Source organism: Dipodomys ordii, unplaced genomic scaffold (genome assembly GCF_000151885.1).
Source record: "Dipodomys ordii isolate 6190 unplaced genomic scaffold, Dord_2.0 Scaffold217, whole genome shotgun sequence".
In the NCBI taxonomy this organism is placed as follows: Eukaryota; Metazoa; Chordata; class Mammalia; order Rodentia; family Heteromyidae; genus Dipodomys; species Dipodomys ordii.
The window spans coordinates 684667-698932 of record NW_012267433.1 but is presented as its reverse complement, the minus strand read 5'-3'; the positions used below and the strand labels follow the sequence as shown (position 1 = coordinate 698932).

General features: G+C 46.2%; 1 protein-coding gene across 2 annotated transcripts in view; it reads right to left on the bottom strand.

Moving 5' to 3' along the window:
* Tcf25 (transcription factor 25 (basic helix-loop-helix)) overlaps positions 1 to 14266 on the bottom strand; it is a 36806-nt gene that overhangs the window by 17531 nt on the left and 5009 nt on the right. The window contains exons 2-5 of one of the 2 annotated variants that reach the window (XM_013035676.1): positions 12327 to 12479; positions 11685 to 11759; positions 8227 to 8345; positions 4333 to 4398 (exon numbers count right to left, since the gene is read on the bottom strand). In XM_013035676.1, the coding sequence (XP_012891130.1) occupies positions 4333 to 4398; positions 8227 to 8345; positions 11685 to 11759; positions 12327 to 12479 (413 nt within the window). The remainder of the gene's footprint in view (positions 1 to 4332; positions 4399 to 8226; positions 8346 to 11684; positions 11760 to 12326; positions 12480 to 14266) is intronic. The other variant, XM_013035677.1, reaches the window with a different exon arrangement.

The following is a 14266-nucleotide window of genomic DNA, read 5'->3' as shown; positions in this document are numbered from 1 at the left end:
TGGCGCTGTAGCTCAAGTGGTAGAGCGCTCACCTTGAGCTGAAGAGCTGAGGGACAGCGCCCAGGCCCAGAGTTCAAGCCCCACGACTGACAAAAAAAAAAAAAAGCATGTCCCAAATAAAATGGGGCAAGGCCCTGGGTAACTGGTAGGGCACAAAGGGAGAATAATAGAGGCTCAGAGCTGTTTCAAGTCTCATGTGCAGTGGTTCTGGAAGGAGGTACCTGGTGCTGGAGTGTGCAGGGAAGGTACTTCTCAGGGGTTCTGGAAGGGCACCTAGAGGTTTACAGACACATAGGCACTGGAGATGGCGTAGGGAGCTGGGGAGGGAGGGAACTGATTTCATCTATCATGTGGGCAGGGGAATATTTAAACTCAGGCCTCACTATAGCCTGTGGTAGCCTGAAACTCCTGTCTTCCAAGAAGGCATGTCCCACCATGCCAAGTCTAGGACTCACTTTGTGTGTACGTGTGTCATGGTACTGGGACTTGAACTCAAGAGCTTGGGCACTGTCCCTTAGCTATTTTGCTCAAGGCTAGAAGCTTTAACACTTGAACCATAGCTTTGCTTTCAGCCTTTTTTCTTTTTGGTGGCTAGCTGGAGATATGAGTCTCACCAAGGCTCCTGCTGCTTCAAATCACAATCTTCAGATCTCAGTCTCCTGAGAAGCTAGGGTTATCAATTAGTGTGAGCCACCAATGCCAACGCTGATGCCTGGCATATGTATGTCTTCAAAAATATAAGTCTCGGGGCTAGGAAGATGGCTCAGTGGTACAGCGCTTGGTTTGCATGCCTGAGGCCCTGGGTTCGATTCCTCAGCACCACATAAGTAAAATGAAAAAAGCCGGAAGTGGCGCTGTGGCTCAAGTGGTAAAGCGTTAGCCTTGAGCTGAAGAGCTGAAGGACAGCGCCCAGTCCCAGAGTTCAGGCCCCACGACCCCCCCCAAAAAAAATGTAAGTCTGTTGGGTGCTGGGGTTCACACTGATTGATAATCCTAGCTACTCAGGAGGTTGAGATTTGATCACTGCAGTTAGAAGCCAGCCTTCCAGTAAAGTATGTGAGACTTATCTCCAATTAACCACCAAAAATCTGAAAATGGAGCTTTAGCTCAAGTGATAGAGCTAGACTGGAACAAAAAAACTCAGGGACTGAACCTACACCCCAAGTTCAAACCCCAGGACTGGCACTAGGGAAAAAAAAAGAAGAAGACATAAATTTAGTCAAAAATATAGTATTATAAGTATAACAAGGGGCTGGGAAGGTGGCTCAATGGTAGAATGCTTGCCTCACATGCATGAGGCCCTGGGTTCAATTCCTCAGCATCACATAAGCAGAAAAAGCTTGAGCACTGTGGCTCAAGTGGTACAGCACTAGCCTTGAACTGAGGGACAGCAACCAGGCCTAGAGTTCAGGCCCCAGGACCGACACAAAAAACAAAAAAATGGGGCACCATGATACACATTTATAGCTTAGACTAATAAGGAGGTATGGTGGGGGAAAAATCACTTGATTGTGAATTTAAAACCAGCCTGGGAAACCTAGTAAGGCTGTGAAAAAAAAAAAGAGTCAGGTACCAATAGCTCATGAGTTTAGTAATCCCATACTCAGGATGTGATCTTAGGACCAGGGTTTAAAGCCAGCTTGAAGACTTTCATCTCCAATAAGCTACCAAAAAGCTGAAAGTGGATCTATAGCTCAAGTGGTAAAGCACTAGCTTTGAGGCAAAAAGAAGCTCATGGACAGTGCCCAGGCCCTGAGTTCAAGCCCAGGGCCAGCACAAAAACTATCTATGGCTAAAAAAAAAAAAAATTAAGAAAAAAGACTTGTCTATATGTTATGACAGATTTTAACATGCACTTCGCTACTGTGGATGGAGGAGTCTAAGCTGCACAGCTTCTTTGGAGGGTGAAGCAGCAATATTCAAGTAACAGAAAATGAGAACACCTTGGACAATTTTATAAAATGTGGCAGATGCAGGGAACTGCAGCCATCTGCCAGACACAACTTTGCATCAGAAGTAAGTAAATAACCCTGGCATACAAACTAACACTCGAAGGGAGAGTCTTTAACTCCCATTTCCTGTATAGGGAGCAGGAAATGTTTCTTTTTTCCATTTCTCCCTACTTTAATCCTGTTATATCAAAATAAACCCTCCCCGCCTTTAACTGTCAAAAAGACAGTAACACTTGAAATGTGGTGTATAAAACCAGTCTTGTTACTGACCAGTACAAGTGTTCTGTGCCATGGGAAGACGCAGCCCACCACAATGGTTATCTCTGGGCAGGGAGAATGACAGCCCTCTACCACTTGAGGGGCTATGGCCCCACTTCCAGTTTTTGAGTGGTTAGTTGGAGATAAGAATATTATGGGGAGCTGGGCACCAGTGGCTCATGCCTGTAATCCTAGCTATTCAGGAGGCTGAGATCTGAAGGATCGCAGTTCAAAGCCAGCCTGGGCATGAAAGTCCGTGAGACTCTTATCTCCAATAAAACCACCAGAAAACCGGAAGTGGCACTGTGGCTCAAGTGGTAGAACACTCACCTTGAGCTGAAGAGTGCAGGGACAGTGCCCAGGCCCAGAGTTCAAGCCCCACGACCAAAAAAAAAAAGAAAAGAAAGAAATTTCATGGGGATTTTTCTGTCAGGGCTGGCTTTGAGCCCATGATCCTTGGATCTTAGCATCCTGAGGAACTAGGATTAGAGGCGTGAACCATTGGTGCTTGGCTCAGAAAGGCGTTTCTAAATTGCTTCAATTTTTTTTTTTTTTGGGTCCGGTCGTGGGACCTGAACTCTGGGCCTGGGTGCCGTCCCTCAGCTCTTCAGCTCAAGGTTAGCGCTCTACCACTTGAGCCACAGTGCCACTTCCGGATTTTTCTTTTTGCTTATGTGGTACTAGGGAATCAAACCCAGGGTCTCATGCATGCAAGGCAAGCGCTCTACCACTGAGCCACCTTCCCAGCCCAATTGCTTCAATTTTTAGCAAGAGGTATTTAGTTTAATAATTTTTAAAAAATTTACAAAAAGGACCAAGGTTGTCAGGAGTGGTAAGACACACCTGTAATCCCAGCACTGAGGAGGCTAAGGAAGAGCGATTATAAATCTGAGGCCAGCCTCTGGTACCATGACCTCTACCCAAGAGAGAAAAAAGCTTTCTAGTCATTTTGATGGGTGAAGAGAGGGCAGAACACATGGCTCCTACAGCAAGTCTCAGAAGTGGTCCTTTGTGCTTGCTTTCTGTAGGTGTGAGGATGCTGGATGCTGCTTATCACGGCAGCTGTGCTGGCAGCACATTTCCCAGCCGTTAACAACTACTAAATCCTCTGCATATCACCCTTATAACATTAAAAAATTAAACTGGTGGCCGCTGGTGGCTCACGCCTGTCATCCTAGCTACTCAGGAGGATGAGATCTGAAGTTCGCAGTTCAAAGCCAGCCCAGGCAGCAAAGTGTGTGAGACTCTTATCTCTAATAAACCACCAGAAAACCAGAAGTGGCGCTGTGGCTCAAGTGGCAGGTTACTAGCTTTGAGCTGAAGAGCTGAGGGACAGTACACAGGCCGAGTTCGAGCCCCACGACCAACAAAAAATTAATTAAATAAATAAACCAACATAGGTAAGCCCTGCTAGAACCTAAATCTTACGTTAATTTTGTAGCTGATTCGGAAGCAAAATGAACCTAAGACTTCAGGGACTAGAAGTTCAAAATTTACAGAAGATTTTAAAACTTGTCAAAAATTATGAGGCAGGGAATAAGGCTTGGTTCAAATGGAAGAATGCTTGCTTAGCAAGTATGAGACCCTGAGTTCAAACCCCAGTTCCAAATAAATAAATAAGCAAATAAATGAAACAACAATGTACATACTAGAAAGGCAGGTGAGGGATGGAGCTCAGCTATCCTATGTGGGGGAGGGGGGCATCTTGACCCCCTCTCCTTGTGCTCATTTTATCCTTTTCCTTTTTTTTTTGGGGGGTCCGGTCGTGGGGCCTGAACTCTGGGCCTGGGCGCTGTCCCTCAGCTCTTCAGCTCAAGGCTAGCGCTCTACCACTTGAGCCACAGCACCACTTCCGGCTTTTTTCTTTTTGCTTATGTGGTGCTGAGGAATCGAACCCAGGGCCTCATGCATGCAAGGCAAGCGCTCTACCACTGAGCCACCTTCCCAGCCCCTTGTGCTCATTTTAGACCAAGTCTAAGGATTTCACTTGTCGTCCTCTATGGTCTTACATATTCCTCCCCCACCAGCCCACAGTGATTTTTAACCCTTCAACATTCCCTCCTCTCCCTAGAATCTGAAAAGGAATGGAACAGCTTAGAGCATAGATTAGTGTGGACCTTACCTTTGCTCCCCCAGGACTGCTCGAGCACCAAAATACCTTTTCAGTTCTGTGTCTGGATTCAAGTGTCTAGAGAATTGAAATTTTTAGAAAGAAAAATTAAGTTTTGTTCTGCTATAATGATTCTGGGAATTTTAGGGAGCCATGTAAGAATCTAGTAACTCTGGTTTGAAAATCACTGCCCTGCCTACGGTGAGGCCGCTGACGGACGCCAACAGGGGAAGCAGCCGTCCTGCTGGAATAAGACACCTGGAGCCGGTCTCTCACATGGCATTTGTCTGTGAGGATGTTAGGGCTTCCTAAACACCTGAAACTAGAACACAGTATTCCAAAGAACTCTAGGTGACACATTTTTGTGGGGGAAGGGGACAGTACTGAAGCTTGAATAAAAAGGCCTCAATGCTTGCTAGGCAGGCATTCTACCACTGAAACCATGCCATGCCCAGAGCCTTGTTTTTGTTTCAATATAGTAAGATCCTGACTCCCTCAAAATAATAAATAATAATAATAATAATAATAGCACTGCTGGCTCACGCCTGCAATCCTAGCTACTCAGGAGGCTGAGATCTGAGGATCGCAGTTCAAAGCCAGCCTGGGCAGGAAAGTCCATGAGATTCTTATCTCCAATGAATCACTCAGAAAAAAAACCAGAGTGATGCTGTGGTTCAAGTGGCAGAGTGTTAGCCTTGAGCAAAGAATCTCAGGGTCAGGGCTGGAAAGGTGGCTCAGTGATAGAGTGCTTGCCTTGTATGCCTGAGGCCCTGAGTTCAATTCCTCAGCACCACATAAGCAAAAAGAAAAAAGCTGGAAGTGGCACTGTGGCTCAAGTGGTAGAGCGCTAGCCTTGAGCTGAAGAGCTAAGGGACAGTGCCCAGGCCTAGAGTTCAGGTCCCATAACCGGACCCCAAAAAAAAAAAAAGGGGCTGGGAAGGTGGCTCAGTGGTAGAGCGCTTGCCTTGCAAGCCTGAGGCCCTGGGTTCAATTCCTCAGCACCATATAAGCAAAAAGAAAAAAGCCGGAAGTGGTGCTGTGGCTCAAGTGGTAGAGTGCTAGCCTTGAGCTGAAGAGCTGAGGGACAGCACCCAGGCCCAGAGTTCAGCCCCCATAACTGGACCCACCCCCCCCAAAAAAAAGAATCTCAGGGTCAGTGCCCAGGCCGTGCATAAAATAAAAAAATAAGCCAAGGCCTTAGTTCAAGCTCTGGTACTGGTGTGTATGCATGTGCCTGAGTGCGTGCATGCGCGCACGTGCACACACATGCACGCACACACGTAATAACCAGATTTCAGTGCATATCTATAAGACCAAGAGATGGATAACCACCCAAGGATAACAGTACTTTTAGTTATTTCTAAACTGTAAGGGAGGGACAAAGAACAGTGACAGAACGTGAGGTACGTGAGAAGCAGTGTATGAATGTGTGAACATGTCACGATGAACCTCCTTGTACAACTAGTATATGCTAATTAAAAAGTTTAACTAAAGAAAGCAACCGAAACAAAACAAACTGAGCACAAGTGATTCATGCCTATAATCCTAACTACTAAGGAAGCTGAGATCTGAGGAGCCTGTTTCAAAGCCAGTCCAAGCAGGAAAGTCCCTGAGACTTTCTGATTAACCGCCACCAAGCTGAAGTAGAGCTGTGGCAAGTAGTAGAGTAGTAGCCTTGAGCACAGCAGCTCAAGGACAGTGCCCAGATAGCCCCAGGACTACCATCAACAAAAACAAAAAACAACTAAAGTTGGGTGCCTGGGGGCTCACACCTATAATCCTGTATCAGGAGGTGGGAGGTGAGGCCAGCCAAAACAGATAAACATGGAAGACTTTTATCCCCAATTAACCAGGAAGAAGCTAAAAGTGGCAGAGCGCCAGCTGTGAGGGAAAAAAAAAAAAAAAGCTCAAGTCCCTGAGTTCAAGCCCTATTACCAAAATATAAAATCAACCTATAGGGCCAGGCCTAATGGCTTACACCTGTAATTCCAGTTTCCCAGGGCAGAGATCAAGAAGATTATAGTTTGTGGCTAGCCTGGGAAAACTTAGTAAGACGACAACCCCCCACCCCAGCCCCCGACAAACCAGGCACTGTGGTTTCACACCTGTAATCCTAACTACTCAGAAGGCTGAGATCTGAGAATCACAGTTTGAAACCAGCCAGGGCAGGATACTCTTATCTCTAATTAATCCCCCAAAAGTCAGAAGTCTAGCTGTGGCTCAAGTGGAAGAGCACTAGCCTTGAATAAAAAAGCTCAGGAACAGCACCTAGGACCCAAGTTCAAGGCCCACAGCAGACAAAAAGGTGTGAGGACAAGACACAGCTCGGTGTTGGTGGCTCACACCTATAATCCTAGTTACTCTGGAGGCTGAGAGCTAAGAATTGTGGTTGGAAGCCAGCTCAGGTAGAAAAGTCCCCAGGAGACTTTTTTTTTTTTTGGTTGGTCGTGGGGCTTGAACTCAGGGCTTGAGCTCTTCAGCTCAAGGTGAGCGCTCTACCGCTTGAGCCACAGCGCCACTTCCGGTTTCCTAGTGCTTTATTGGAGATAAAGAGTCTCACAGACTTTCCTGTCCAAGCTGGCTTTGAACCATGATCCTCAGATCTCAGCCTCCTGAGTAGCTAGGATTACAGGCATGAGTCACCAGTGCCCGGCTTTCAGGAGACTCTTATCTCCAATTAACCACTCAAAAACTGGAAGTGCTGCCAGGTGCGGTGGCTCATGCCTGTCTGTCATCCTAGCTACTCAGGAGGCTGAGATCTGAAGATCACAGTTCACAGCCAGCTTGACAGGAAAGTACGTGAGACTCTTTATCTCCAATAAAGCACTAGAAAATTGGAAGTGGCGCTGTGGCTCAAGCGGTAGAGTGCTCGCCTTGAGCTGAAGAGCTGAGGGACAGCGCCCAAGCCCAGAGTTCAAGCCCCACGACTGATAAAAAAAAAAACACAAAAAAACCTGGAAGTGGAATTGTGGCTGAAAGTGGTAAAGGGTCTAGGTACTTACTGTCCCTGATCCCCAAGTTCAAGCCTCAGGACGACCACCACAGGCTGGCCTAAGGGAAAAAGTCTGACATCTGGAAAATAACTAAAGCAAAAAAAAAAAAAAAAAAAAGGCTAGGCACATGGCTAAAGTGGCTGAGTACCACCTAGCAAGCCTGAGGCCCTGAGTCCAAACAGTACCACCAGAGAAATGTAAATGTTAAAATCCTCTAAAATATGCATACATTTTCCCTTTCTTTTTTTTCTCCAAAAGGTTATTCCATAAAAGTTTAATGATAATTTATTTTTTATGTTTTTGTCGGCCATGGTGCCTGAACTCTGGGCCTGGGTGCAGTCCCTCAGCTCTTTAGCTCAAGGCTATTAGCTCTACGACTTGAGCCACAGAACCACTTCCGATTTTTTCTGCTTATGTGGTGCTGAGGAATCGAACCCAGAGTCTCATGCATGCAAGGCAAGCGCTCTACTACTGAGCCACCTTCCCAGCCCTAAGGATAAATTCTTACGACCATATTTTTTAAGGAATTTTATGCTTCCCCCTCCCTAGTACGTAGATAGAACCTAGGGTTTTCTATGAACTCCCCAGACCTTACCACTATTTTTCTTTTTGTGCCAGTCCTGGGTTTTGAACACAGGGCTTGGATGCTATCCATGAGTGTTTCTGCTCAAGGCTAGTGCTCTACCACTTGAGCCACAGCTCCACTTCTGGCTTTTTGGTGGTTAGTTGGAGATAAGAGTTTCACAGGCTTTCCTGCCTGGGCTGGCTTTGAACTATGATCCTTAGATCTCAGCTTTCCCAGTTGCTAGGATTGTAGGTGTGAGCCACCAGCCCTCAGCTCACACCTTTAAAATAAACACAGTAAAGACAGTCAACTTTCTACTTTTAGTCCCCCATGATGGAAGAGCTGTACCTGTGCTCCACATGTAGCACATGCTTTCTAGAGCTTAGAGGAGGGGGGCCTGGGCAGCTGAATTCACTGCTGTCCTCAATTCTCTCCAAGATGCGATCAATATCTTCCAGTCCATGTTCCTAAAAGTCCAGAACAACGTGTTAATAACCACTTTGACCTTTTAGTTTTTTTGTCAGTCACGGGGCCTGAACTCTGGGCCTGGGTGTTGTCCACTCAGCTCTTCAGCTCAAGGCTAGCGCTCTGCCACTTGAGCCACAGCACCACTTTCAACTTTTTCTGCTTATGTGGTGCTAAGGAATTGAACCCAAGGTCTCATGCATGTAAGGTAAGCACTGTACCACTGAGCCACCTTCCCAGCCCTTTTATTTTCTTTCTTTTTTTTTTTGGCCAGTTCGGGGGCTTGAACTCAGGGCTTGTGCACAGTCCCTGAGCTAGCACTTTACCACTTGAGCCACACCACCACTTCTGGCTATTTTTGTGTAAGTGGTACTGAGGAATTGAACCCAGGGCTTCCTGCATGCTAGGCAAGCACTCTACCACTAAGCTATACTCCCAGCCCGAAGTTTTGGATGTAGAAAAAGCCGGAAGTGGTGCTCAAGCGGTAGAGTGCTAGCCTTGAGCAAAAGACAGTGCCCTGGCACTGAGTTCAAGGCCCATGACTGGCAAAAAAACAAACAACAACAACAAAAAAACACTCAAAAAAACCTAAACAACCGTGCAACAAAGTCTTCAGTTCTATCATGTAGACATTTTGATAAAGGTAAGTAGCAGCCCAAACAAGCACATTAGTATTCACTGTTCTCTTAGCCAAACAGAAAACTTCAAGGCTAGCTACTGCTTTGTACAAGTTACAAATAAATGCTTATTACTTTTTCATGGATAAAGCTCTGTGACATTCAAAAAACTATAAGGGAAAAAAATTAATCCTTTCTTCAAAGAATAGTAAATTTTTTTTTTTGGTGAGAATGTTGAAAGGGGTGACACTGATTAAGATATATTCATAACTGCTTTGTTAAGTGGCAATTCCTTTATACAACTACTTAAATAAAAAATAATTTTTTGTTTGATTTTATTGTTGCATTGTAGATCCAAATGAGTTAATGTCCTCTAGTAAGTGAAATATGGTTTGTAAATCCCAGTAGATAGCACAAAGCTACAACTTTTCAACACAAACAGAATCAAGACCTCAAGGCAAGAAGGGGAACAAATTCTCTAAGGACAGACTAGCCTGTCAACCATTTTTCTTTCTGGCAGGGGTGGGGAGGGAGATGGCTAGCAATGGTGCATGAACTCAGGGCCTCAAGCTCTCACTTGGTTAGTTCACTACCACGTAAGACACATCTCTACTTTTGGCTTTTGCTACTTATTTGGAAATAAGTCTCTCAGCTGGTGGCTCATGCCTGTAATCCCAGCTACTTAGGAGGATCAAACAGTTTGAAGCCAGCCTGACAAGAAAGTCTATGAGACTCATATCTCCAATTAATCACTGAAAAAGCTAGAAGTAGTGCTGTAGCCGAAATGCTAGAGTGCTAGCCTTGAGCAAAAGGAACTTAGGAACAATCCAGAGTTCAAGGCCCAGGACCGGTCAAAAAGAAAAATTCTCTAAGATTTGTCTGTCTCAGCTGGTTCCAAATCAATGTTCAGATCTTTGCCTACTGAGTAGCTATAATTGTGTAGATGAGCCTGGACCATCTGTATCTACTACACAGTTAAGCTGTTAGCCTAAGAAAAAAGTCAGACAGTGATCTTCACACAGTGTAACAGGACAGAGCTGGGGAAAGCTCTCTACTGAAAAGAGCTACTTATAATTATTTTTGTACAGTACAGGAGTTTGAACTAAAGATCTTGAACTATGGCTTAGCTTCTTCCTTTTTTGAGAGGGTGGAGGAAGGTGAGGGTCAGTCAGAACTCAAGACCTGGGTGTTGCCCCTGAGCATTTTTTTTTTGCTCAAATCTAGTGCTCTAACACTTAGCACTACCAGTTTTTTGGTGGTAAATTGGAGATAAGAGTCTCATGACTTTTCCTTTCTGGGCAATCTTCAGCCCCCTGAATAGCTAGGATTACAGGCATGAGCCACCAGTACTGACTCGCTTAGCTTTTACATCCATGGATGTACTTGAGCCATGCCCTCACTCCCAACTTTTTGCTGGCTAGCTGCATTTTAAGTCTCACAGGCTGAGCACCAGAGGCTCACGTCTGTAATCCTAGCTACTTTAGGAGGCTTAAGACCTGAGGATTTCAGGTTCAAAGCCAGCCTGGGCAGGAAAGTCAGAGACTCTTATCCCCAAGTAATCACTGAAAAAAGCCAAAAGTGCTGGCCAGGCGTCTGTGGCTCATGTCTGTAATCCTAGCTACTGAGGAGGTTGAGATCTGCAGTTCCACGCCAGCCTGGGCAGGAAAGTCCATGAGACTCTTATCTCCAATAAAAACCACTCAGAAAACCGGAAGTGTTACTGTGGCTCAAGTGCTAGAGTCCTTGCCTTGAGCTGAAGAGCTGAGGGATAGCATCCAGGCCCAGAGTTCAAGCCTCATGACCAAAAAAAAAAAAAAAAAAATCATCAGGAGCACTGTGGTTCAAGTGATAGAGTGCTAGCCTTGGGCAAAATGGAACTCAGGGCTCAGGAACAGTGCCGAGAGTTCAAGCTCCAGGGCTTGGGAGTCTCACAGACTTTTCTGCCCAGGTTGGATTTGAACCCTGTTCTCAGACTCCTGAGTAGCTAGAATTATAGGCATGAACCAGAGGCACCTGGCAAAACACAGTTTCTAATTTCTGTTCAAACTTGGAACCAAGAGTAGGCTGTGACCAAGAGGAAAAGGTAGGCTGGGCATGTGGCTTAGTGGTAGAATGCTTGCTTAGCTCGCATGAAGCCCTGGGTGTGATTCCTCAGTACCACATACACAGAAAAGGTGGAAGTGGCCAGTGGCAGAGTGTAAGCCTTAAGTGAAAGGAGGACTGGGGGGGGGTAGGGGGGAAGGAAGAGGAAGAGGAGGAGGAAGAAGAGGAGGAGGAGGAGGGGAGGGAGAGGAAGGGGGAGGAAAGGTAGCAAAACAAGTACATTTTCCTTTTCTTTTTCTTTCCTGGCAGTCCTGGAGCTCAAACTCTAGGCTTTGGTGCTGTCCCTGAGCTACTTTTCACTCAAGGCTACCATTTGAGCCACAGCACCACTTCCAGCTTTTTCTGTGATTAATTGGAGATATGAGTCTCATGGACTTTCCTGCCTGGGCTGGCTTCAAACCATAACCCTCAGATCTCAGCCTCCTGAGTAGCTAGGATTACAGGCGTGAGCTGCCAGCATCTGGCCATTTCCTGTTTCTTTACCTGACTCTGCTTCTTCCACTGGGAAGGAACCAAACTATCAAGTGAAAATAAACTTTTTCTAGCACCAACTTGAGGAACCCAGCCAGAAAAGAAGAAAAAAGGCTTAAGGAGACTAACCAGATTAGGTCTGATACATACCGAGGATTCTCCTGGACAATTTTTCTTATTTTTCTGCTTCTTTTTCTTCTTTCGGAGTTTGCTACTTGCATTACACTAATAAAAGGAGACATTTCAAGCCATAGAAAGGAAAGTAAAAATCTTAAATCATGAGAAGCTGTCACTATCCCCTTCCTTGCCGAGCAAGACCCCTCACCTTACTTTCATGCTGGAAATCTCCCACGGACGTCCTCCCAGCCATGGGGTAACCTCTGGACCTGCTTCAGAGTTCCCCATGACCTGAGTATCAAGATGGCTCAGTAGGCTTTTGTACTCTACTTGGCCAACCACTCCCTGCACACTTCAGTAATCCTGAAGACAGGTCCTCCCAGGGACTCCTGCCTCAGTGCTCCCCCACACCTGCTCTGGAATAACTTCTTCCATGAGACCCCAGGCCTCACTAGCTGGAACAAACACTCCCACAAGACCACCACGGGTCTCAAGAATTTCAATGCAAATTTCATGAGGGCTCCTGTGAGAATTTTAAACAACTAGGTAATTAACATAAGTGAACTAAGAAAAGTGAGCTGCCAAGAAATTGGCAGAATTAAGTACAAGGTTGCCACCCTGAGCCCTCCTCCCTCCAGCATACTCTGACCTTCTCTTTACCATGGGCCACATCACCTGTTCTGGGGTTTCTGCCTTGGCTGTGTGTCCATTGCTCTTGCTCACTTTCTCTGGGCTTCCATGCTCAGCTTGCCCTTTATCTCCAGCCAGCGTACAATCAGACCTCTCCCCAGTCACTCCAGAGTCACCCTCAAGATCCTCAATGTTTATCTGGAGAACAGATGGGAGGAAAACAGTCAGGTGCAGTGATGCTCAGACAGTCAAAAAGGAGAGGCAGACTCAGAGGGATCAGGGCCAGATGGTAGGACGGAGGACTATCTCCTCCTATGCAGCACAATTCTAGCCAAACAAGTTCAGGCTCAGTCAGGGAATACTAGAGAAATTTGTGTGGCGTATGGCATTTGTCTTCAAAGACAACACCAACAAAAATCCCCCACATTATCATTTATATCCAATTACCAAGCACCAGCCAAATGCAAACTTTCAAATACACAGCTGAGTAGTGAGGGTCTGTCTTTCCATTGCCTGCTTAAGCCTCAGCTCATAAGGCAGAACAGACAAGAGGCTAGGGGAAAGAGTACACCTATAAACATTTTTGAGTGGTGCTGGGTGGGCATGGATGGTTCACACCAGTAATACTGGCAACGCCTAGCTGAGAGCTGGAGGATTACAGTTTGGTTCTTCAACAATATGTCCTCTTCTAAAACACTAGTAATGGCTGGGCTGGAGGTGTGGCTCAAGTGAGAGTGCCAGTGCAGCAAGAACAAGGCCATAGGGCTGGGAAGTTGGCTCAGTGGTAGAGTGCTTGCCTTGCATGCATGAGGCCCTGGGTTCGATTCCTCAGCACCACATAAGCAAAAAGCCGGAAGTGGCTCTGTGGCTCAAGTGGTAGAGCGCTAGCCTTGAGCTGAAGAGCTGAGGGACAGCGCCCAGGCCCAGGCCCAGAGTTCAGGCCCCACGACTGGACCCAAAAAAAAAAAAAAAAAGAACAAGGCCATAGCTGGTCGTGGGTGGCTCACGCCTGTAATCCTAGCAACTCAGGAGGTTGAGATCTGAGGATCACAGTTCAAAGCCAACCCAGGAAGGAAAGTCAGTGAGACTCTTATCTCCAATTAACCACCAGAAAAAGTGGTGCTGTAGCTCAAGCGGTAGAATGGTCATCTTGAGTTGAAGAACAAAGGGACAGCAACCAGGCCCAGAGTTCAAACCCCATCACTGACAAAAAAACAAAACAAAACAAAACAAAAAAACCAAGGCCATAAGTACAGACTTTAGTATATCTAATATAAATAGTGGTCCTTTGCCTTTTTTTTTTTTTTTTTTTTGCAGTCATGAAGCTTGAACTCTGGGCCTGGGTGCTGTCCCTCAGCTCTTCAGCTCAAGGCTAGCGCTCTACCACTTGAGTCACAGAGCCACTTCCGGCTTCTTCTACTTATGTGGTGCTGAAGAATCAAGCCCAGGGCCTCATGAATGCAAGGCAAGCACTCTACCACTGACCCATCTTACCAGCCCAATATGAAGATTTTATACATAAAATGGTATAGTATTTGTACATAATCCATACAATCCTCAGTCCTGTATAATTGTGTGTGTGTGTGTGCGTGTGTGCGTGCACATGCGCGTGTGCTAATAATGGGGCTTGCACTAAGGGGCTCCACCTCTTGCTTGGCTTTTTTTGTTCAAAGCTGGTATTCTAGGGCTGGGAAGGTGGCTCCACAGTAGAGTGCTTGCTTCACATGCATGAGGCCATGGGTTCAATTCCTCAGTACCACATAAACAGAAACAGCCGGAAGTGGTGCTGTGCTGAAGTGGCAGAGTGCTAGCCTTGAACTGAGGAGCTGAGGGACAGTACTCAGGCCCAGAGCTCAAGCCCCATGACAGACAATAAATAAATAAATAGCCGGGCGCTGGTGGCTCACGCCTGTAATCCTAGCTACTCAGGAGGCTGAGATCTGAGGATCGCGGTTCAAAGCCAGCCCGGGCAGGAAAGACTGTGA